The 26,219-nt window shown below is 40.3% G+C and overlaps 1 protein-coding gene across 1 annotated transcript in view; it reads left to right on the top strand.

Moving 5' to 3' along the window:
• Positions 1-26,219, top strand: part of plxnb2b (plexin b2b) — a 99,610-nt gene that overhangs the window by 58,984 nt on the left and 14,407 nt on the right. The window contains exons 3-23 of the mRNA XM_061077066.1: positions 56-244; positions 342-467; positions 1,792-1,892; positions 3,194-3,320; positions 3,829-3,988; positions 4,820-4,931; positions 6,062-6,173; positions 6,517-6,618; positions 7,186-7,290; positions 7,872-7,959; positions 8,895-9,076; positions 10,154-10,302; positions 12,976-13,087; positions 14,378-14,514; positions 14,963-15,145; positions 16,798-16,891; positions 19,189-19,386; positions 21,387-21,566; positions 23,664-23,800; positions 25,044-25,144; positions 25,440-25,669. Of these exons, the coding sequence (XP_060933049.1) occupies positions 56-244; positions 342-467; positions 1,792-1,892; positions 3,194-3,320; positions 3,829-3,988; positions 4,820-4,931; positions 6,062-6,173; positions 6,517-6,618; positions 7,186-7,290; positions 7,872-7,959; positions 8,895-9,076; positions 10,154-10,302; positions 12,976-13,087; positions 14,378-14,514; positions 14,963-15,145; positions 16,798-16,891; positions 19,189-19,386; positions 21,387-21,566; positions 23,664-23,800; positions 25,044-25,144; positions 25,440-25,669 (2,925 nt within the window). The remainder of the gene's footprint in view (positions 1-55; positions 245-341; positions 468-1,791; positions 1,893-3,193; positions 3,321-3,828; positions 3,989-4,819; positions 4,932-6,061; positions 6,174-6,516; positions 6,619-7,185; positions 7,291-7,871; positions 7,960-8,894; positions 9,077-10,153; positions 10,303-12,975; positions 13,088-14,377; positions 14,515-14,962; positions 15,146-16,797; positions 16,892-19,188; positions 19,387-21,386; positions 21,567-23,663; positions 23,801-25,043; positions 25,145-25,439; positions 25,670-26,219) is intronic.

Raw genomic sequence — 26,219 nt, 5'->3', positions numbered from 1 at the left:
GGTCTGGTGCTCCCAGTGTGCAATCAATCTAATACTCTTTGCTTTCTCTTTGCAGAAAGACACGTTGAAAGACTTCAAGTGCGGTGCCGACTTTTTGCCTTCCCCTCTGGCCAGCAAGCCCAAATATGCCTTGACGGTAGAGCCAGTGTTGACCGAGTCAAGTCTTCTGACCGCTGTGGCCGTTGCTGTGGAGAATGATCATACCATCGCCTTCCTGGGGAACAACCAGGGAGAGGTCTTCAAGGTGGATTGTCTTCCGATCCGCTGCTCTCCTCTACTTTTCCTTTAACTGTCACCTGGAGGTAGGAGGATAAATATCTGACATTTTGTTTTCTGTCCAGGCACACCTGACCGAGAAGTCACTTGTATACAGCAAGACTCCCGACGACACCATGGGAGAGAAGGTCAACAAGAACCTTTTCTTTGACCACAGTCAAAGCCACCTCTACATCACGACTGAGAAAAAGGTATACAGATATCATACATCATGTTACACGTGTCCACACGGGAGGCATTCAGACTAACTACAACTGTAATCACCTGTGCTTTATGCAGAGCCCAATGCACATACAACAGATATATTTATACACATACATACACACATACAAACATTTAGGTCTAAAAATTGCTTTGGTTTCAGTTAAGTGTCAGTTAAATGATTTGAATAGGGGCCCATCTCTTCCATTAGATATCTTTAAAGACATAAAAAGGTCCTCTTTGTTTATTAAGAGTTTTATGTCAATGACTCATGCTGTTAAATTAGCTTTCCCCACAAAGGAGTTGATTATACTTCCTCCTGTTTTACAATCAACAGTTAAATGTGTTTTTACAGAAAACTAACAAAGCCAGAAGGACGCTCAGTAGAGTGCAGACATCCACCAAGGCCCAACAGTCTCCGGATGAAACCACATTTAAATTTACCAAATACAAATCTAGATATGCACCAAATGTCACTCTCATAAATATCAGTCCCTGAGACATGTCGGATTTGTTTCATCAAGATCTATGATTTATGCTCTGAGAAAACAATGAATATGTTTTCTCAGAGCATAAATCATAGATCCTGATAAATCATAGATCATACATTGCCCTATCTGGCAATGTAAAAGAGAGTAAAGATTTATTGGAGTCTTTCTCGACCAATACCACATCCTCAGTGGTAATCTGTCTCGTAGTTTTGCGTAATTGTGCTACCTAACAGAAACAAATGCAGATGAAACACAACTTCCTTGGATGGAGTAACAAGGTGCCTCAAGTTTTTGTACATGAGCCTGTGATCTACACAGAATCCTTAAAGATGAACACATGGTGCAAACACATTATATGAGCAATACATTTCTGACTGAAAATGTATAGTACTGCAAAATTTAAACTTTCACTGTAGAAAAAGTGAATAAATACTATCAGCAGGAGTAGGTTGGGTATCAGAGGTAAGATATCTCATACTGGACACCTGCCCCTTTCACGATTGAAATTTGCCTTGAATTTGCGATTGGAATAACTCAACTTTTGGAAGAAGTGGGTTGTGACTGGATGTCTGGAACAAGACCACATCATGTGAGAGAAAAGTTGAACCGCCTACACTAACCTCCAGCACGTCTGGCACTATAGGTTGGTGTGGATGTCACATTATCTGTTTTTGGAAAGTCGGACACCACCTACGCTGGATGGACGGAATTGTTTTATTAATTTAACGTGGGGAGCAGACATGGAGGGCTCATTTCCATTGAAAATGCTTTGTGCTGTCTTTTCATAAGTGCACTGTTCATCAGATCATATTTCATGTTGTAGATCACCAAGGTGCCAGTGCAGACGTGCCTCCAAAAGAAAGACTGCCAATCATGTGTGGAAATGAAGGACCCTTACTGTGGCTGGTGTGTCCTGGAGGGCCGGTACGGTTCACACACGCACACACATACACACTTCTATACTTCTATCTTAGTGAGGACATTGGCATAATGCTTTTACCAACCCCTCACACTAACCTTGACCATCGCAACTAAATTCCTAACCCTAAAAGCAAGTCACCAGCCTCTGAAAAACTGGGGACTGGTCAAAATGTCCTCACTCAGTAATGTCCTCACAAATATCTAAATACAAGCACGCACGCACACACACACACACACACACACACAAACTGAATCTTCTTACAAATTTAAGGACACAGCATCAGACTAACACAAACACCCACACATTCAATTCCATCTTTAAAACACAGCGGGGTATTTGTTCAGTATTTTATTGCATTCACTTTTAGTACCCCCTAGTGTTTATATTCCATCTCCTGTTGTTCGTGCAGCCATAAGGAATTAAAGCTGTTTGTCAGCCTCATGCAGTGAAGGCACTCTGTGCAATTTACTCTCATCAGACTATATTTATCAGAGTCTGGAGGGAAGGAGGGGAGGCGTGTGTCACGCTTTTGACTGGGATGTGAACCGCAACAGGAAAAAAGCAGAAAACCAGTTGTGTCACTCTTGAGGTTATTGATAGTCTGCACAACCAAACGAAATTATGTTGCATCCAGCTCAGGAATGTAATTTAGAATTCTATGGGTTTACTAAGAAGGTATAAAAACAACCTGAAGTAAAAAAAATTGTGGGTTTAGTATTTGATGTCGACGACAGTGTAAACAAACATAGAGAATGTAAAAATATGTAAAATAAATAGATCAATATAATACAGACAGACATTAGGATATTGCATATAACAAATGGATCAATCTCTCACTCTAGCAATTATTATTGTGATCAAATTATATGAATCCTAAGGGAAATGTTAGTTGATGCTGATGGAATCAAGTTGCCTGTTTTCCCCTGATCAACTTCCCAAAACCCCTAAAACATTCTTACAGTTAAGAAGCAGCGATGAGGGGGTGTTTTACACTTTCGCTTAATAATGACACAAATAACTAATTTTGAATAAAGTGTTTTTTTTATTGTAAAAATGTGCTGCATAACCTTCCGCCAATGAGCCTGTTTACTGTTTTAGATATCTTTACAAAACTTAACTTTGCAAATCTGCATCAGCCTTGCTCGAAGTCACTTGGATCAGGGGCTTGTTACTCACAACAGCACATTGAAAATCTGTTGGAGTCCATGGGCTTTGTTTGTTTTTTTAGTTTGAGACCTTGTGGAAGCGTTTTGGGGGCTGTGGAGTGGAGTCTGATGGTAGTTTATTCATCGTTTGTCTGAAGGTGTACCAGGAGGTCTGAGTGCCGGCGGGCAGAGGAGAAGAATGGTTGGCTGTGGAGCCCTAGGCAGCAGTGTGTCAAGATTGTCTCCTTCTATCCCCCGAACCTCTCCTGCAAAAAGACTCAGAAGGTACAGAACTGCTTCTCTTCTCACTCATTCCTGCCTTTGTTCTCGCCACCTGTCGTTGTCTCCCTCACTCTGCGGCACATAAACCCACTTTCCTTCATGTCGCACAAACATGCACTGTGAAAGAAACTGTTTCATTGTGAATCAGAGATCCTGGCTCTTGCTCTTCCTACTCCGTATTGATCCATCTAAAAAACTCCATCCTGGCTTATTATAACTGACCTGGTTGATTGTGCTCCCAGCCTGAAGATGGAGAGCCTCTCTTATGTGTTTCCTGACTACTTCTCTGTCCCTCCCTCTCTGACTCACTCTGCATTTCCGCCGGCCTCTCCCACTTTTCTCATTCTCAATCAATCCCCAGCCTTTTGAACGGAAACTGTTCCTACTCGGAAGGTTTCAATTACACACTGAGCAGAGAAATTATTTTAATATCAACTAATATTATGCTGCAAAACGGCTCATATATGTTCTCAGCAGTTCACGCAGCTCTGTATATCATCTTTCTGTTCAGGTGAGGATAAACATCCCCTCCCTGCCGACCATCGGACTCTCAGATCGTCTGCACTGCACCATCGAGTCTTTCAAGAGTGAAGGAAGCATGTCGGAAACTGGTCAGGTGTCCTGCGATCTGCCCCAACCCTCACTTATACCACAAACACCTGAGGGCCAAGGTATTTCCTTTCCAATGAACCTGCCCTCCTTTTTTTATTTCATCCTCTTTCAAGAAAAACTGTTGTTCTCTGTTTTCACTTGTGTTGAGCAAATGCTCTGGTGCTACAGAGCCTGAGGGCCCCCAAAAAGGCTTGTGTTTAACTCCCATGTCACTTGGTTCAGGTAATTTGAGAAATTGCAGTTTTTTTGCACCACAAAATTAGAAGAGCAACAAAGGTGGATCTTGCTTCTTTTTCTAATAATTTATTATCCACATCAGGAGAAGAGATCTGTCTGTTGCGTCTTTTCCACAGCCTGTTCAAGTCCGAAAGGAGCAGATCCAGTTTTTCAGCAGCAGAGCCAGATTGAGGTCTGTGTAAAAGGCAGCGCCGGAGTGACTGAATAGACACTGACGCTGCTGTGTTACACATCACACCTCTGATTCCAGAATGCTGGCAGTGCTATCCAAAATCACACTCCGGGGCAGCATGATGCCCGCCTTTGTTTGGTTCAGTGTGAACATGCAACATTATGCAAGCTCTTCTTCTCTGTTTAAAAGAGGCAAATGTTAAAATAGGTCAGTCAACACTAAGCAATTCAAAAGCGCTGGTTGTTCTTTTTGATGCTGTAATAATAACCTCTATCAGGTTAATTCAGTGATTTTAAAAATGTTTGGTCATATTGCATTACTCAAAAGTCATGTCATGTGAGTCGGAGCTTATCCTTCCTGTGCTGCTCTATCTTCAGATGAATAAATGACAAATCTCATAATGGACTGGGTCCTCTGATATTCAGACACCTTGGTTGTAAATGTTAATACATATCGAACCCTCTCTTTGCTGTTCCCCCAGACTTTGTTGCTGTGGCCATTACGGTGTTCGTCAATGAGACTGTGGAGCTTTCTACACGGGAGTTCAAGTTCTACAGCTGTGCCGCCACAGGGAGAAAATCAGAAAACATACCGTGAGTCAGACCCTTTATCTTTTAGAATTATTTTCTTATAAATAATTATAACATTTTGAACTCCTTTTATCTTTGGTACATGTCAGTACTTTGTTTCACATTGCTTGTCTCAGCCAGACAAAATTATAGTTTTCTTTTCCTGGTAATCTTCTCTTGTTCGCTGCTCCAAAACATCGGTTGCACTTTACTGCCACAGGCAAGTACTGTTTTTAGAGCAGCGAACAAGAAGTGATTTACAATAGAGTAGCATTAGCCAGAGAAAGCTAAAAGGTCAGCAATTTGGTAATATTTCACTCTGTAAAGTCCAGGATGAGTAGCATACAGCAGTTAAAATGTGTTGTATATGTTGTCATTTTTTAAATGTAAGGGTTTTCGGATCAGTACTTGATCAGAAACCAACATTCATACAACAGGTTAGTTGTTAAACAAACTGTTACCTAACTATTGTTTTTCTTCTTCATCCTAAAATACGCTCATGCGAAGGTGTTTGCCCATTATTCGAATATGATTCTGTAGATTTGGGTGTATTCCTGTGTCACAGTATTAGTATTGTTCTGCCAGTCACAGAGATGCAGACCGTGATTACAAGGTTCCAATGAGTCAGACTCTTCATCCATCAGTTCTGCTCTGTCACTCACTGAAAATACAGTGACACTGAACACAGTATCCACTGACAACCTTGATGCAAACGTATCACCGTGCCCAAACAGATGAGAGATCAAGGCTCTGTTTGTAAATTGTGATTCATGGTAGTTTTGAATGCACCTCTTGCATTTTTCTCTCCTGCTTTTATTACCGAGCCGAGGAAATTGCCTCCGTTTCCTTTTCATTAATCAAAAAATGAAAGTCGATCTTGCCATTTTTTCCTCTACCCCTTCCTGATGTTTTTTCCCCCCTTCATTTCTTTCATGCCGAGGAATGTGTGATGAACGAGTTTTGCTTATGTGAAGTTGCAGAGATCTATTTGGTTGTCAGCAGCATGGATTTTTGTGCCGGACACTCTTTGATGAGTTTGCATGTTTTAGTTTTTTGTTTGTCTGTGTTTTTTTGTGTGTGTGTGTACTCCTGCATAATTGTGTGCGTAAAAGCACTGTCTTATCTTGGCTGCTTATCTCTGTGTGTATTTTCAGATGCATGTCATGCGTGGCAAGTCAGTGGGGCTGCCAGTGGAACGTAGAGGACCACACCTGCAGCGACATGGACGACAGCGTGGTGGACACCAACATCATCAAGCACCGCCAGGTTGGTTACACAAAGCTCAAACGTCAGGGAGCATGTGTGATGATAAACGTGGCAAAGTGCAGTTGAAACGTTTAGTAGATGCATCTAATCACCACACATGACATGCTGCCAAAGTCCCCCTGAAAATTAATAAAAAAATCAAATCCTGCTATCAGCGTCCCCCATCTTGCGTGACAAATGTTTGAAGGGTGGAGGATATCAATTCACAAGTGAGCAGATGTTGCGGCGATACACTTATCTGTCGCTGCAGATGAGAGGGTGTCCGCTAAGTGCTTGGCATATTAAAATGTAAATGACTGAAAGTGGAGAAAGAGTATCTGATTTGTGTTTGTCGCCTTCTCAGGGAGCGAAGTGTCCTCAGTTTGAGAATCCGGATCCTGTGCTGGTTCCCGTCGGCTACAAGACGGAGATCAGCTTCGAGGGGATCAATCTGAAGCTCTACGAGGTAAAGTGGCACAGGCATGGAATTTCATATTAGGACCACACTGAACCGTTTGGTCGCAGCTTTTTAAACAGTGATTTAATAGATAATCCCAATTCGTACAAAATTATTCACACACTGACAAAAGAAACTTATCTGATGCAAAATATAATCTATTATTTTATCATAATCTATACGTTTCAGTCGCCAAACTGATGTCAGTGTAGCTCAGACGTAAAGAGGCTTTCAGTCAAACAGCCCTATGGATTTTTCTAGTGTTCTCACATCGAGAATCAATTTACATTCTGATCTATGCCTGTTTTTAATCACCTCTACATGCTTAAGTAGTCCCCTGGATGGCACAGAATTCAAATATCTCACGACTGAAAACATGTTTACCAACACTACCACACCTTACGTTGTGACAAGGAAAGATAATCCAATCTACATGTCTCCAGGTGGGAACAGATGGCACGGTTATATCTACACGTACAAGAATAGTCTATTACATTTCTTGTCTGTGATGAGGAAAAAAGAAGATTACGGAACAGTATTTCAATTTGTTTTGTTTTGTTCTTATTTTGTATTTAGGTTCTCAAGGGTCGTGCATTCACCATCGGCACTGAGCTCATGAGGAATGTGGAGGAAGAGGTCTACCTTGGAGACGAGCAGTTCTATACCTTCAGCGGCTTCAATGTGAGTACGACCGTTTCATGCTGAACTGCTGACTTTGTTCCATAACTGAGCTTTTTTCCGATGGCTTGTGGGAAATGTATCCTCCACTCACTGCAGGTCCTGTAACTATGGCTGATTAGTGGACCTGATTATCAAAGTATAATTTGGAGCAGCTATGAAATAGTGGAATATACTGAAGAGCACAACTTGATCTCAGATTTTCTCAGCTGAAAAACTTAATGTGCACACATCAGTGTTCCAAACTTAAAAATCAAATCACTGGTTCCCACAGTGCCTTTGATACTCTGTAGCTCCCTCTAATGGTCAGACACCCCTCACTGTTATTTCTGGTCCTCCTCCACATACTGAAATCTGTGATTGGGAGGCTCAAACAGTGCCAAGCCCCAAGCTATGGTTTTTTTTTCCGACATTGATTTCTTCAGCTGAAAACCTGCCAGACTGGGTATCATTTTTTCCCTCCTTTTCCCCCCCATTGGCATGAGGGGGAGCAGCAGCCCACATTGTTTGCTGATTAGAGCTTAAGTGCCATTAATCACCTCATTCTGTATTAATAATTAATTTTCTTCATTTTCATTTCTTAGTTTTCCTACAATAAGTCACCGGAGACCAATGTTCTTTTCTACGTGAAGGACAAGGAGTCAGGCAAGAAGATGGACAGCACGCTGAATGGTACGCTCGCACATTTTAATGTGGAGATCTTATTTATAATGCTCTGTGTGTGCACCGCTAGTCCCAGTGCAGGGGCTCCGCTAGACTCGAGGAGGGCCCCTTAGATAGACAATAGATGATTAAACAGAAATGGAATTGTTATAACTGTATCATGATGTGTGATTCTACAGGATATGAAGGATTCAGATGAGCTCATCACTAGTAGTTTAAGTAGAATGGTTTTCATGTCATGTAATTCTAAACTAAGTTATTGGTTTGATCACAGACATCTTTTCAAAATTCAGAATATGAGCATTTCACAGCAGATGGTTTCAGAAGTGGGTTACAGGGTTTAGGAGGGTGTTTACAATAGAGAAGAAAATATTTAACATATAAAGTTATCATACTTTTCATGATAATGGTATATTATAACAAAAGATGTGGTGTAAACATCAGTGTTATTAATGCACTAACACCAGTCAAAATAATGTTTGTTTCCGCCTGCCTGTTAATTATGCAAAAACCACAGGACAGATTACAACCAGGTAATGGAGGGATCAGTCTGGGTCAGGAACCCATTAAGGTTTGGTGCGGATCCAGGATTTTATTTTTTCACTTTCTTAAACATTGCGAGATAGGGAATAATAGATGGATCTTGCTTACGGTGGTGATATTTATGTGCAATTTGGTGCAGATCCAATTAGAAATTCCGATCTTGTGAATTAAAATGTGGTTTCATAAGGTTTGGCCTTGGTGGAGGTATGAACTCTACTGAGAGAAATTGTAGACACCAATATTTTGTATATAGTTTTGTTTGCATTTTATCTGTGCGATGCCGGCTTATCTTTGATTCTAGCATCTTTTTAGAAAATAACTCAGTATAATAAAAGCAATAGAGTTGTGTAATAATGGACTATTAATCAGCTGGTTTCTCCCTCTCGCTACTTCTCATTTAGTCACCCTTTACAACTGCTCTATGGGGAGGGAGGACTGCAGCCTCTGTAAGAACGCAGACCCAAAGTACAGCTGCGTGTGGTGCGCCAAGCAGAAGGCTTGTGTTTACAATCGGCTGTGCAGTGCACAACAAGGCTCTGCGGAACCCCACCACATGGAATGCCCCGACCCCCAGATCACTGATGTGAGTATTTACTGTGTTGTCATCTCTCAGTCTCAACGCCTGAACTGGAAACAGTTGTTATTTTAAAGACTGGTGATTGGCGGTGAAAAAGCATCGACTCTGGCGCTCGCATTGAAGCACTTTATCAGCCACCTTTCTTTTTGTCCTCCTCGCTGACAGGTAGGTTGAAAAGCTGTTTCTCCTTGAAGGCACTTTGAGCTGATCTGCACGTTTAGATTGGATCAATTCTTTCTTTGCTCACTTAATTGTAGGTGTCTCATTGTCATTGACAAAAATCAGTAATGGTATTGATGCAACAGAAATTATGACCATACACGCTCCTATTCAACCTGTTCAGTAAATATACACCGCCACATACAGCCACAAGAATAAAAGTTGTTTCCTGTTTCAATATTTTGTCCGATAAAAGTTACTTTGAAACCCATGACCAAATTAAATATTCTTGCAGACCAAGTAGGGACGGTATGTTCCCTGATGGAAGCAGCCTCTTTCAGCAGGACAATGCACCTTGCCACACTGCAAAAAATAGCTTGAGGAACATGACAAGAGTTCAAGGCCTTGGCCTCAAAATTCCCCAGATCTCAATCCAATCAGGCATCTGTGGGGTATGTTGGAAAATCGATATATCCTGACGGATGACAAATTAAAGAAAAAAACAACAAAAAGTGTCTTAGTGAGGGTGTTGGGGCCTCCATGCGCCACCAGAACATTTATGATGTATCTTGGCATCAATTCTGCAAGTTGCTCCGACTCTACCTGGGCACGGACACCACTCTTCTACAAATAACTTTCACTATTCTGTGACTTGACCAAGTCAGTCAGCAATCTCCCGTCGATGCAAAGTTGGGTTGAGATCTGGTGTCTGCAGAGGCATTGGTATATTATTCACCTAAAACAGAAAGTGACTAGAATAATACAGAAACAAGGGAAGTATTGTTTCATCTCAGTTTGACATCTCTAATATATGTATTGCTTTTTGAATCACATCTTCTTTCACAAATCAGAATCAGATGTTATCAAATCCTGTCTTGCTATAAACACCGACCTCACCTCCACACTGTGAATCTCCCCATCCAGATCATCCCTCGTTTTGGACCCCTGCTGGGAGGCATCTCCATCACCATCCGGGGCACTAACCTTGGCATCCACAGGGAAGACATTAAAAACATCACTGTGGTCGGACAGCCCTGCATCCATCAGAAGGAGAAGTACTCTGTCTCCACGAGGTAATAATCATAAACCTTGATGAAAAGTATTTATGCAAATATATCTGTACAATGTCTTTTTATCGTATGCTGACGGGTTTTATCCAAGGCTAAGTATTGAGAGTGCTTTGGTTTTCCTAAAGGTAATGGCTGTATATTGGGTGGAATAATTTAACTGGCTGATTATACCAGTGTATTGATCTGAAAGTCTCCAGATGCAGGTTGATTCAGAAACAGAATGACTCTATTTAAAAGGGGAAAACATTGGAGGAAACTGAGAGTTAGAGCGTCCTTTATTGAAAATCCGAGCAAAAGGAAAAATACTAGTTTCACAGTGGACTCTAAAACAACAGTTTTTTTTTCTTCCTCTCTTGGCCTCAATCTGTTATATAAGTGCAAAGGCTAAAGGGAGGAAGTTTCACGAGCCCTTGATGTCTTCCACATAAGAATTTAATAAAGTCTAATTGAGGAGGATAGGTTAAGCAATACAAGATAACACTGTGTTATCAATGCTGAAGGTTATATTCCTTGAAGGTTGTATTAAAGGTATATATACTGCAGCTGTCAGATAAATGTAGTCGAGTAAAAAGTGCAATAAGTACTTACATTTTTGTGGTGAAAATTATAAAATCAAACTAGTATAAGGGTATTCAAGTTCAGTACCTGTCTAAAAGGACCTTATTGCTTTTTACTGCAGGGGAATGACGTCTCCCAGCTTTGAAAGGTGGTTTTTAAATAGATTCTCTGACCACTTAGTCAGTTATATGTGACTGCTGATGGACAGGACGTTCTCTTTGGCTTCAGAACTACATGACTTCTTTGAGATATGTGTTCACCAAAGCACTAAATACACCCCACATGGATTTGCAGCAGATTTTGAGAGGTGTTTTCATGCTGCAGACATCCTGTTCCACCTCATCTCAAAAAAGCTTTAATGGGCTGAGTATTGGCAAAAATAACTGGAATACTCTGGCAAATTCACTCTAGTGGTGTTAGAAATAAGTGTTCATTTTATAAAAAATTATCCATTCAAGAGATCCACATCATCAGCCCACAGCTACTAGCTAGACCTGTTGACATGAGCAGGATGGATCTGCGTTTACGGAGAATTTTTGCTCTGCCATCTGCATGGCGAGGCGCAAACTGGGATTTATAAGACCAGCTGGAATGTTTTTCTCCCTTAATACATCTACATTTGGAGCTCATGTGTCGACCGTATCCTTCATTTTGATTTTACTTGTGCTGCGTAAATGCTTGAGTTTTTTTTATAGCAGCGGGCTCAGGTGGGGCCCTGGCCCCATGGGAAATCTGACTGGTGTCTGAAGTGCCCCTGTACTGTCTGTAGATAAATTCAATGATGGGCTGGTTTTTAGTTGTTTTTGCTTAAAGCTATAGAGATAACAGTAAACAATGAATTACTTAAATGTGCACCTTACTGAATCAGGAATTGTGCATGGATGGTGCACATATAATCAGCCCCTTTTTGGCTCCTGATTTATAGAAATTCGGAATCCGCCTCTGATTATGTAGCTGACTTGCTCGTTTTTAAAATTATCATTATTTCATTATATCAATATTACCTCAGTATATCATTCCTTCACATTACAGTTTTACTTAGTTAATTGTTGCCCACCTGTTTGCCTGAATGAGGGCTGCCATGTAAATGGACCTCAGTAGCACATTCTCCCCTCAGGGCTGCAGCCGACTGAGACGTGTTCGGTTTATCACAGGGTTTCCAGTAACTACAGATGCTGCCATGTGGGGAAATTCCCAGAGGGTTTCAGTGTTCGAGCGCCGAGAGTCAGTTGGTCAAACTGGCATTCAAATTCAGATAATGGCTCCTGGAGTCGACAACATTACTGAAACATCAGCTTTAACCAGTTTACACAATTTTTTAACCGAAGCATTTTGAGTTCTCTTTTTTAAAGTGACTTTTATAGATTACAATTTTTTTTTTAATTTAATAATAGTGCCGCGTCACTTATTAAAGATATAAGAAGACACGTGAACACTTCACATGTCTTTCGCTTGAAGTACCTAACTCGAATGGATACATCTGGACAAACCTGGCATAAGGTTATTTGTTCTGTTTCAAGGCTGTGAGTCAGACTAACAAAGACGAGAGTTTTGATTTGCATTCGCTTTTCAGGTTCAGAGACGTTAATCAAATCTCCAAGCTTTAACAAACCAGAGGCATTTGAATATTGAGAGGGAGTACATTTTCATTTGAAAGAAAAGTGTCAAACCATCTCCTTGATCCAGCTTCTTAAATGTGAGCGTTAAAGGCATTACTTTGTCTTATGTGACAGTAAACTGCATATCTTTGTAAATGTTTCCATCAAAAATAATAAATCAAGAAATATTATCAGTAGGTAAATTGGTAATGAAAACTCGAATTAGCTGTCAGTACATTGCATTACACTGCCAAGTCCAAAGAAAATGTTATGTCAGAACTGTTAATGAAAGTGATACAGCAGATCCACACCAACATTTTGTGGGTTCTTCTCTAGCCAGTGCCCCATCCCTCCACCGTGTCTGGTACAAATCGGTCAGGTACTGTTTTTCCAGAATCCTGTGGACAAACAAACAAACAGACGGGGTTGAAAACACAACCTCCTTGTTGGTGGTTTGTTATTTGCAGCCATGGTGTTAAATGTTTTCTTATCTTCCCTGTTTTCCTGTTGACCTGTCCAGCGTGGTGTGTGAGATTGGCCCTGTTGACCAAGCGAAAAAACACTGGGGCCAGGTGGAGGTGGAGGTTGAGGGGGGGAAGAAAGGAACGTCCTCCATGTTCTTCACCTACAGGGTAAATACTCTTCTCACACACGCACACAGACATGTGTCTCCATGTCTTCAGAGGACATAACATTGATTTATGTTGATGTCCTGGAGACTTACACTCACCTTAATCGTACACACACACACACACACACACACACACACACACACACACACACACACACACACACACACACACACACACACACACACACATCTTACATTCCAAGTCTTAACCCCTAAACAGTCCTTTGATGATGTGGAGATCAGCAAAATGGACTCGAAATTATGGTCTCAAACCAAAATTGTTTTTTACACACACTTAAACACACACTAATCAAACATTAATTGTGAGGACATAATGCGTTCACTTGCCCCTATCCTCAGCAATCACAGATTAATGCTTAACTCTGTAAATAAACATATTTCAAAGCTGAGTCCTTAACCCCCAAACAGGTGTGGACCAATCAAAATGTCCTCACAGTGATGGAAATTTGTCCACAAAACATAGAAAAACACACACACACACACACACACACACACACACACACACACTTATACAAGCACCACATCTGCCTCAATTTGCTGAGTAAACAGTTAGGCAGAGCACTCCCCTGTGGGGGAGCTTTAGCGGAGCCACAGATATGAAAAGCCAGTTAAATAGCACCGCTGCAGTCTGTTAAAGTATTAGAGAGAAAAGGGGGACTACTGCACAGCGTCTGGTTAAAGAGGAATGCGTGCATATTCTTACAATACTTTACCATTGCAGTGTGACTGCATGTAGATGATTAATTTACCAATACATTAGATGGTGTATTTGAACATGGAAAATGAAATGCCCTAGCTATGTACTGATTAGGGCTTCTCTGTAAGTAGGAAATAAAAAAACATATTGTGTGTGTGTGTTCCTCTACTTATATCTTTGTGGGGACCATTTTGGAAAGTGAGGACATGTTGAGCAGTCCTCACTTTTTCAATGGGCTGTTTGAGGGTTAAGACTTGTTTTAAGGGTTAGGGTTAGCTATTTAGTTTGGATGGTTAGGGTAAGGGGCTAGGGAATGCATTATGTCAGCGAGTGTCCTCACTAAGATAGAAGTACAAATGTGTGCATGCGTGTGTGAGTGAGTAAACATTTCAGATAAAAGGGGCGGATCAAGGACGGTGAGAGGAAATGTGTGTGTGTGTGTGTGTGTTTAACGACAGTGTACTGTATGTGTGTTTGCCTGTGTTTGTGAGCTTGTTAGTGATTGTAAATCCTTGGAGAGAAAAGATGAGTATGTGTTCGTGCTGTATCTTGTGACACCCTCCCTCCCACCAGGACCCGATTCCAGAGGTGGTGGCGCCGACCAGAGGTCCTAAGGCGGGCGGCACCCTCATTGGGATTGATGGCCACTTTCTTGACACTGGCAGTAAGGATGACGTCCGGGTTACCATCGGAGGGGTGGACTGCGCTGTGTAAGGATTTCTTTTTCTCAATAATTGTCACGCACAGACCAATTCTCTTTCAATTCACTTTCTAAAGTTGATAAGTGCTACTTGTTATTCAGACATTGTATTCTATTGAAGTTCTACAGTATGCACACTTTGAAGCCAGCAAATTGATAGTTCTTTTTTTTTTTCATTCCTGAAGGGAAAATGGAATTGACCTTAACTTTTGGTGCATAAGCAGGATTTCTACTTTACCATTTGCCTTTGCTGTTGTGACCATGAGTGTTCTGTCAAAACCAGCCCACAGTGACATTTTAGGCAGAGGTAACAGAAAAATAACGAGCTAGAGGAGCAGCAAAGCCAGGATTTAACAAGCTGTCAGGCTGCTGCTATGTTGGCTTCCACTACACGGTGACCTTGTGTGGCCCCCACTCTTCGAGCCAGCCAGTGCTGAGGTGTGTCCTTGTCTTGACAGGGAGCATTTCGGAGAAAAGATCACCTGCAGGACAGGAGAATATCGAGCAGATAAAGTGCCCTCCGACCTTCTCACCATCATCGTGAAGTATGGAAAGACTACCACAGCATCCATTCCAAATGCCTTCCAGTTCTTGGAAAATCCCATCGTGCTGGACCATCAACCCAAAGGAAGCTTTGTCTGGTCAGTTTCATGTAGCAGCCTGCATTTCTCCTTCCTCTAATCAAAGTGCTTTTGATATTCATTGGTTCCTTTTAGCATCTTATGATTTACATTTTATTTTTTTTTCTGCTTTTATGATGGTTTTAAGGATGCTTTAATATCTGCTATATGGCTTTAGGGAACATTGGTCCATCTCAATAACTAGTATATGAATTACAATGACATTTTTGTAAAGGGTTCATAGTTCCCAGAGGAAACGCTAAGTCTTTTGTGATCCTATAGTGTCAGCATGAGGTAAACAATTTGGGGTTTTGATTGAAATGTCATTAAACTATTTGATGTTTTGCTACAAAATCTGAAGATGAACTATAATTGCTTAAAAATTCCCTTTTTGCTAATTAGCATATATTAGCACCTAAGATGGTGTATGTGGTGAGCATTACACCTGGTTAACATCAAAATGTTAGCATTGTCACATTGAGTGTTGATTAAAAGTAACATTTAAAGTTCAACTACAGCCACAGAGTTGTGTTTTACTTTAATTAAACGACCAAACAACCGAACAATAGTCTTTGTTTGATCCCACATCACACTGTATGATGTAAATAGACTTCAAAATGTAAAGAAAGCTGTAGGAGGCTCCGTCTGCTTATAACTATTGTTCATATAGAAGTCCATGTTTCCCAATTATCTACAGCAGAATGAAAAAAGTGTTATTTTGACTGAGCGTCATCATAATAGACAAAATAGGACAATAAGACCAAGGTTGACGAATAAACAAATTTCGAATGCCTGATGCTCTGCTTTTGTTTTTAAAGTAGAGAGCCCCCCCCAAAAAGCTGCTCAGTTGGCATTGATGACAAGGTTGAACCGAAAGTAGTCTATATGGAAAACTGAACACTATGAGAGCCTACTGCCTTTTGTTCTCTACCCTCTAAGCTTCTCTCTGGCCCGAAACCTTGATAAAGGTTATAAATGCCACGAACCCTACAAGATTTGCCGTGTGCGCAGAATATTTCTCCCGCTCATGTTTAGGTAAAGGGAATACAAATGCTACCATTTGATGTAAAAAAAACTCTGTGATGATCACTGAAAATGTATGCATTAGACTAGGGGTATTTCATTTACATCCAGAGAGGTTTAGACCGAGAACATTTCTTTGACGGATCATCATAATGACTAATTAGCTTCAGTGAATTTTTTTTTTGAAATATTGGATGTATCAACCTTTCTGTGAAGTCAACAACTGACTGTCAAATCAAAGAAAGTATAATGCGATAATATTTTAACAATATTTTTTAGGAGGGATTATAAATAAGTACTCTACTAGAAAAAGAAAAGCTCTTTTCTCATGTCAAGTAAAAAACGAAACACAAAATGTGCATCTTTGCTTGATTTTAGAAAGCTATTAAATGATTATTTAAGTTTGAAAGGTAGTTGCCCTTTTTCTTTTAAACTTATTTTCACTGAATAGTCTCAACCAATTTTCTCACTATTTTAACATATCTTTGCAACTGAACCAATTTACTTTTCTCTGACTCACAATTCCTGGTGAAAATACCCAAGATTCAATTTTAGAAATGTGTCCATCTTCTTAGAAATCTTCCCGTGAGCTCATCTTATTGTGGTACGATATATCTATGCTCTTCAATGTGTTGTTTTGTGTGTTTCAGTGGAGGCAGGAACATTGTGGTGACCGGCTCTGGTTTTGACCTGATCCAGACTGCCGTGCTGATGGTCACTGGAGACAACTCAACAGCTTTGGAGGTTTCCTTTTATTTATTCTGTCACTATGCAACTCTAAAGCCGTTTTCAGACATGACCTGCCGGTAAAATGCGGAAAATTGGCTATGGAGTTTACCCGCAGTTTGCCTCTCAAACATGCACAATGCAGCTTGAGGTTCACAACAGCAACAAATCCTCTGCATTATTCAGGCGAGAGGTGGAGCAGCCGGGCTCAGCAGGCAGAGGCAGGAAGTGATGTATAAACTCCGCTGCAGAGATCCCATGACACACAGAGACTGTTTTAATTTTTGCGTATGTCAAGCTTTCAAAGCTCCGTCAACCCCACCCCCACTTGCTCACTGTGAATCCAGTGGGGGATCCCCTGCTGTGTTCACACATCGGATTCTCCTGGATTTTTACGGGCATGTACTAGGAAGCCATGCAGAGAAAGTCTGCAGAGAATGCAACGACATTTGCGTTCACACAAGCACCTTCTCCAGAGGAAATACAGAAGATCCGCAGAGTTCAGTGCACGTGTGAAATCAGCTTCATGATATTTTTACATTGCAGCGCTTCCTGTCTTAACTGTCTCTTTCCTTTGATTCTTTTTTTTGAGAACTTCTACTTTTCCCTCTGCTCCCCCCATCGCAGCAGCTCTGTCCGTCAATCTGCCCACGTCCATCTCACGTCTACAGTCGTGATTCATTTAAACTCTGTGAAGCATTTGATGTTTGAGGCTGCACGCACGCACATACGAATCTCCTCTTCTCTTTGCTTCCACTGATCAGTGGGATTTCAAAAGCCTGTATTACTTCATCTTTACTTGCACCACTTCACTTCTCAGACCATCAATCCTTAAAACCTGTAGGATTGCAGATAGCAGCACCACTGTTTCACCCTCCCATAAAATCGAACTTAGTTCCTCAGCCAGCTTAATTAAGTCCAGCGGAGTCTGCCAGGGAACTTGAAGGAGTGGCACACAGCAGCTTGCTGGCACCTGCCCTCCAGTGAACTGCACAGTGTTAAGCAGCAGCAATTTTGCTCATTTCATTTAAAGGGCTATATTTATTGCCGGCATTAAGGTTGCAGAAGATTATGCGACCGTGCTGGTCTTTACCACTTACTCCCGGCCAAGTCCTTGCTGCCCAGGGACAGGAGAGATTTGAAAAGGCTTTTGACAGCTGCAAACTAACAGCAGATGTAATGTGTTATCTCAAAGGCTGGTCAACTTCATTAAGCTTCTCTTGGTTTAAGTCCGTCCACTGAAGTACACCCAAATATCTAGAGTCATTCTGGCTGCTTGCTTGTGGTAGTGACATGTCGATGAGATTGTAGGTCAAGTTAGGGGCTCAAAGCTGTGGTGGTGATTAAGAGAATCTTTTTTTTTTTTTACAGCATAGTGAAAAGTATTTGCAACATTTTCTGCCAGATGTTGTTGTTGTGCAGCAAACTGAACCCACTGACAAAACTACGGTAGTCTAACATGACATGTTTGGCGGAAAGAGGATTAAAGGTAACAGGGCATATCACATTCTTTTAGCACAAAGCATCCTGGGTCACATCTCTCGCTCGGTCAGACTGACTAAAACAACATCATTAAGTAATTGCAAACAGAAGTGACGTGCATATGTATTTGCATATAGAGCAGGACAGAGAGATCTAAACCCGAGTGGTCACTAGAGACGTTTGTGCTAATGCCAGGTGTGAACAGACGCACTTAGAGCTGTCCACTTGTGATCGATTCACTCCAGACGCTCGTTAACACAAAGTCTGAGCAGATATTTATTTAATACTGCAAATTAATTTAGTAATTAACTATTTCATTGCTGTGTACCTACAACATAGCCTAGATATAGATTTACAGATAGTTGGCAGATCACAATCCTCTGTGTGGTTTAATGACAAAAGACATTCGACTGGTACAACCTCACACATCTTACATGCTTTTTTTCGCCGTGTCCTCCTGAAAAGCACAATTGTTTTGGTGTAGGACTGCAGGGTTTAGCTGTCACACACACTGCTGTCAGCCACATGTGGAAACAATCAGAGAGTGACAGAAATATCACCATCGGTCCAGTTGCTCAAACACAAACAAACAAAGCCAGAGGAGGAAAGGCTCGACGTGCACACAGATTTAACAGAGGATGCTATTCTACGACGGGAGATTAGGATTTTAATAGAATGACTCAAAAGTGACACGTAATTGTACCTTCCCCATTTTACTAAACCAGCCCCCCCCCCAAACACACACACACACATCCCTCTCGTCTTGCTTGTTTTCTCCATGTCACCGTGTATTTTTGAGTCATGACACTTAACTGTCCCTCCGACACTTTCAGAACGCCCGCGAAAAGAACGACACGGTGATCCAGTTTCAATCTCCAACGGTGAACGCCTCCCTGAACCAGCACTTTAAAACCTCCATTAAACTGGACAACTGGGAGAGGGAGCTGAAGCCCTTCGACTACCACCCCGACCCCTCCTTCAACGAACTGACAAAGAAGGTCATCACCGAGGCCAGCATCATCATCGTCACGGTGAGTGCAGGCCGCGCAGCCTATGAGACGGCGCTGTGTTGCTGAGGAAACAGCCTAATTAGCGTGAAGGAATTAAGACAAATGGTTTTATTATCTGACTTGAGGATTATAAGGGAGAAGATGCTGAGCTGCAGTTACTGTGACACATTTTCACTCTGCTATGGTTGAGTTTCATTGTGTTTATAAATTATCAAACATTTATTCTTTTAGCTCAGTGGTGTGATCAAATGAATTGAGACAAATGTAAATTAGAAGTCGCAAATAGCAAACGTGACTTCAACTCTAATAGAGAGATGAGAAAATTGCTCCTATTGTAAATACCCATTTCTGTTAAGTTGTTTAGTCACAAGGTCATTAACACATGTGATGAATGAGCTAGACATTTTCCTTTTTCTGTTTCTAATTTTATTATTTTATTTTTTATATTATAATTATAAGACCACTTATATTAAGTAAAAAATTGAACAAGAGAATTGGCGAATGAAATAAAAAATGTTTGAAGTTTTAATATATTTTATCAGCTGATTTGATGTTCAGGAAGAATTGTTTTTTATTACTGCAATTTTCCCACATTTTTTAAGGTTGAATAAATTGCAGGTAATTTCTATTCTATTAAATTCCAGAAAGTAGAGATAATTGTCAGTTTTTACAGTGAATCCAAATACTCAATATAGTCACTTCATTATCACATAAGATAAAGACGAGCAGAGAATCAGGTTAGTGAGAAGCTGAATCTGTAAAATATGTTTTTCAAAAGTGATTTTCAAAATCAGTCAGATTCCTTCTGACTTAGTGGAGACTTCTCTTCTTTATTTTCATTCTTTATTATTAAAATTTAACTTTTTTGCAGATCAATCTCAAATTTCTTTAGAACTCAAAATATTGTTCAGTCCAATAATAAACAATCCTCTTTTTTGGTTTAAAACATGAAACTGGTGTTGAGGTTTATCAAGAAAATACAGTGTCATTATACCATTAGTTTGGGAACAGCAGCTATATATATTTAAATATAATTTAAAATATATAATGCTGTATTTTTACTAAAGTCTTGTCTTTCTGACAACTAGATGTGAAGTTGAGTAGGATTTGCATGTCATGTGTTGATAATGGGTTCAGTTCTAATTTATATGTTAAGGCCAGTTCTGTGGAGTACAAAAATAGAACAAGACATTTGGCAAGAAAAAACTAAACAGAAAGAGGACACTTACTTTATTCTATCTTTCTTACTGCAGTTGTAGATTTTTTTTATTTTGTAAATTTGGTTGTATAAAATTTCACAAAACACTGAGAAATGCCTTACATACTTTCCTAGATGTTTTCAGTTTGTCTGACAGTCTTTTCAAATCCAAAATATATTCACTTTATTGTCACATACGACAATGACAAGCAGCAAATCATCACCAGTGAGAAGCTGAACCAATAACCAATTAATCAGAATGGCTCAGATTCCTCCTGATTGCCTGCTTTACATCAGCTTCAGGGCTCCACAGTATTTTCTCTCCTAGTGTATTTCAGTAAACACACTTCAGGTAAATTAGACTGGAAAGGCAGCTGCTAAAAAGGCTCTGAGGCTTTTTCCAATTACTCTTCTGTGGTTTACTCAGGATATTTTCACCTTTCTTATATTGCAGACTGCATTAGAATAATTGAAAGCATGTCTGTGTAGATACAGAAGTGAGCTGTAGAATCTCAAAGTGAGCGGTGCCGTGCCAGAGCTGTGGGATTGACTGGAGCTGTGCCTACAGTGATTTAAGAAATAAATTACTTATGTGCTTACAATGACTATAATCTTAATCTTTCTAATTAGTTTTGCCGCTCATTGTGGAAGAGCTGTTGTAAACCTTCCACCCATTACAAATGAAAACGTTTGCAGTAATGTTTTTTAATTCTCAACATATGATGCAGCTTCTTGATTGTTTAGAAAGGCAGTAATTAATTCCCCCCCCAATGTTTTTTTAAATCACTGCTCTTTGAGAATTACTGTTGCTCTTCCCCTGCAGGGTCGCGGATTCTCCAAAGCTATGACGGCCAAAGAGGCTCAGGCGTTCGTTGGCGATGTTTCCTGTCTGGTCAACACACTTCAGGACGATAAGCTGTTCCTGGACCCGCCCTCCTCCCAGCCCCGAGCTCGCTCCAGACGCCAGCGCAGAGACACCCGACCCGAGCTGCTGGATCTAGCGGTCAGTTATGACACAGACACACATTTTTTAGATCCTTTACCTCAGTACCACAAATATCGCACTGCATAATAACTCTGTTGTATTTGAAAGTTATGCCCTGATATTGTTATTTAAGTAAAAGTATGTAAATGTGTCAGGAAAGAGTCCTTCCATTTTTTAAAGTAATTGTGTGTAAGTATTATTACACATGCATCAGTGTGGGAGTAAGTTTTTTCCTGTTGAAGATGATTAAACCAATATCTGATTGACTGTTCGCTTTCGTGAAAATTCCGGTTAATTAAAAAATTAAGGTACAAGATAAAGGCTTCTATCTTAATTTAATTCTTAGAAATGTAGCAAATTCTTATATTTTAGCATTTTAAATCAAATATGTCGACAAACAGTTATCAAAGTAGTTTCCAATGGTCTTTCAATAGTCAAGTTAGTTCCATTTTATTAATATAGTATCAAAACCATGACAGAAGATATATCAGGGCACATGTTCATAGAGCAGGTTTCTTTTTATTATTTACATACACTGAATATTGTCACAAAAGCAACCACTTAAAAATAATTAAATAAAACATCTTAATGACAGAGAGAGAGGAAGAAAGCTTGGGCAGAACTGGGCAAAGGGGGTCAGGGCATAATGCAAGTTCCACATACAGATGTATAGTAATTGTAATAGGAATCCATACAGATGGAGAGAGGAGGTTGTTGCATCATGCGAAGCAGCATAACTAGGGGATGGGTAGAGGCAAGCCTGAGCCAGCATTAACTCTAACCTTTATCGAAGAGGAACGTTTGAAGCATGCTCGCAAACATGGAGCAGCTGTTGCCCTACCTGAGCCCACACCCCCTCACATTCCACTCTTACGCTGCTTTCAGACGTGTGTTGAACTCTGGACCTTTCAGTGATTTTTTTTTTTCCAGAGTGTAAATGAGAACATACATATCAGAGTCAGTGGCTGCCGGAATTTTACATAACTTTCCTTGCCAGCCCCCTCGTAAAACGTCTGAGCGAGCCTGTGTGAGAATACAGCAGGGAAATGTCCAGAGGGTGGCGAATGGTCGCGGTGAGGACATGTCTAATACGTGACAGATGCAAAAAAACTAAAAGATTAGAAATATCTCAGGATGAAAAAGAGGGACTAAAAGATTTCGTAGTAGATGCAGATGAAGATGTCAACTTGGAAAGACAATGAGATTCGAGAGCTTTTAGTGATAAGGCTGTGAACGAAGAGTACATAAACTCCACAGCGGAATGTATACATTAGTCCCCCCCCCCTGTCTAAAATGCTCCGGAAGCCCTCCTGTTGTTGGGAAATAGGGCCCTATGAATTATTTAAGATATTATGGTATCATGCATACAGTTGGGCAGTTAAATCTATATTGAAGTATCATATTGTAAAAGTTCTCTATGTCTTGTGTGCCAAAAATGACATTTGTAAAATAACTCACATAAGTGCAATAAAAGTATAAATGTCATGAAAAGAAAACACTCAAATAAAGTACAAGTACCTGAAATAAAATACTTGAGTGAGTTCCCCTCCACCACGGCAGACGTGCACAGACTTGCAGATGAGTTCCTGCATGGATCATGAATCTTTATTTCTCCCGGCGTGTCCTCTGTACTAGTTGAGACCCCATTTTTTCACTGGTTGAACAATTTTCATGTAGCTACAGGCCCTTATAATAACACTTAATTACAGCCGAGCCGACTGTGATGAATACTGTAACCCCGTCTCATTTCTTCTAAGTGAGCTATTGTTTTAAGTCTGTGCTTTGTATGAAGAACTGACACCGCGGCACTATCAATAGTACAACCTATAGCTGCATGGAAGAAACTTGATTAAACAGTGTCACCCTCGATACACCTATGCATATTTTCAGTTAATGTGGGCGACCGACTTCAGCGTCTCCGCAGCACTTCTACAGAACCTTGAAAGGTCCCACAGCTGTTTTAGCAGAACTGTGGGCAATTATGTAGATTCTCCTCTGTCCCCATCTTCCTTTCTAACGTTGTTCTGTTGAATCTTTACCATCGACACCTTCCTGAATATATCGGCGGCTAAAACGGTGCAGATAATAACATTTCCTCTCTGTGTTTATCCGCAGATCAAGTTTGGGAAGGGAGAGTGGGTGGTTGGCTCGGTACGGTACGAGAATAAGAATGAGTCGTCGCTCTACATCATCATCCCTGCTGTCATTGTGCCCATGCTGCTGATCATCGCCATCTCTCTCTACTGCTACAGGTAAAAATAATGAAGAAAGCGAGCATCTTCTAATTGCAGATTGAGATTGGTGGAATTGGTTGACTCTGAAGTTGAATGTCACTCTATAATCTGTATTAGTGCTGTTTAAGATTTGTTTACTGTTGCTATTTTCCCCTTGTTTTTGCAGGAGGGACTATTTTTGTGTGTTGCTGAGCAAATTAACAGAATATTCCTCAAGATTGACCAAACAAATACTGAAGTATTTTATGCTTTTTGGTTGTGTGTACAGCCTGATTAGCCAGTGACCACGTAAAATTATTATTCAGTTTAATATGTTTTTTTTTCTAAAAGCAGTAATCCAAGTACAGTGGATTCATTTGGGATTTTGGAGGGAATCTGCTGCACAGTATGTCCCATTTGAAAAGTTGTTTGTGTCTTAGCCCCAGACAAAAGAATGAATGCATCATGCTTTCTGTAGCAGTTTGAGAAAATGCTCATCAGCAAATAAATAAAATTGGAAAAACTTATAAAGCGCTAAGTGGATACAACAATGTTTTAGAGAGGTTAAAGAAGGCATGATGTATCCAGGGCCTGGAAAGAAGATGGATTAAAAATATCAGAGTCCCACAGTAAAGTAATTAAAAAAAGTTAATTGTGCAACTAGACAACTAGTTTATGTATTTTAGCATGTTTGTTGACCTTATTGATAGTTCATAAATATTTTAATAATGCTGTCAACCGTTTATTTTCTCTTCGCTCCATGGTTTTAGTTTAATTACATATCCATGAATCTAGATTTGTGCATCTAAGGTGTATTTGTATAGTTATTCAAATCTGCAGTATTAAAGATGTTTTCACTCTGCTTTGATCCACAGCAGTATTTGAAAAAAACTACTATTATATTCTTCAGTTTTTTTTCTCTTCTGAGATTTAACTGAAATTACTTTGTCAAACTTTACTCATTAATTGTCTTTACATTACACCTCCACAACACATGCACATATTTTTTTTACAGGTAATCATGTGTTTGTTAAACCTGTTGATTTTTTTTACCAAATATTCATAAAACACCTACATCAGAAACAGCACAACCACCGTTGAGAAAAACTGTCATCAAGTTCTCAAGCAATTATAAATTAACAATCATCCTGGCTAAACTCAAGTGCGTAGTCTGTGAGCAAAAGTTAAAATATCTCCTTTTCTATGCTGGAGTTAAAACAGGGAGTTAAAGTACGGCCAAGATTTGCTTTAATGACCCCTGTATTGTGTTAAATGTATTTAGGAGAAAGAGTCAGCAGGCAGAGAGAGAGTACGAGAAGGTGAAACACCAGCTCGAGAATCTGGAGGAGAGCGTTCGTGACCGCTGCAAGAAAGAATTCACAGGTAAGAGAAGCTCGACAGGATCGTTAAAGCTCCTCAAAGGATCCATGTCTCTGAGAAGCTATAAAGTAATGAAGTGCATCAAAGCTCTGATTACATTTCTCTGATGCATTGCACTGCAGTGAATAAAATAAATTCTCCACTTGAGCCTGATATTATCATCACAATGACAAGTAGTTTGCAGGAACCATTTATAAAACAATCTTTCATTGATGAGATTATGTTCCAGACAGACAAAAATGACGAACGCCACTTGAAATGCGAAACCGGGTTCCACCTTTTTATTTCTGTCTCGCAGACTTGATGATCGAGATGGAGGACCACACCAACGACCTGAGCGAGGGACGGATACCCTTCCTGGACTACAAGACCTACACAGAACGGGTGTTCTTCCTGCCTTCCAAAGATGGGGCCAATGATGTGATGATCACAGGGAAGCTCGACATCCCACAGGCTCGAAGGGCCACGGTGACCCAGGCACTCAACCAGTTTTCCAACCTTCTGAACTCCAAGACCTTCCTCATTAATGTAATTATACTACACACAGTAGATGTTTACTACCAAGCGGTGATCATGGGGTCTGATAATGTCTGTAGATGCGTATTTTACAAATTGTGCTGTTGACCGATGCATGATACTTAAAAAGCACATTTTCAAAGCACGTTTTCTTTTTAGCCACATCAGCAGCAGGGCTTGATGATGTCAGGGCCGTTTCATTGCTTTGCTTTGCACTGATCTACTCAGCTACTATTGAGTGAATAATTTGTATAGTGACATTAGTGGTTTTCAGATGATGTTTGTATTGTACCTTTTAATAGAAGTATCAAGTGTTGGATGGACTCTCCACTTCCTCTTGTCGTGTAAAGCCGAAATATCTGGTGCAGCCAGTTGTATTACACACTTGATCAATCAATTTTGACATTTCACCCTGTTTTTATAATATCAAATAACAAAATTAACACAAACATTATTGTGATAAGAACTACCAAAACTATCTTTGAGAAAAATGTATATGATGAGTTCTTTGACTTTTTATTTTTGCCCATCTGCTAACATTGAGCAGGCTCAACGCACTTCA

Source organism: Limanda limanda, chromosome 8 (assembly GCF_963576545.1).
Source record: "Limanda limanda chromosome 8, fLimLim1.1, whole genome shotgun sequence".
NCBI lineage: Eukaryota > Metazoa > Chordata > Actinopteri > Pleuronectiformes > Pleuronectidae > Limanda > Limanda limanda.
This window is presented reverse-complemented; position numbering and strand designations above follow the sequence as displayed.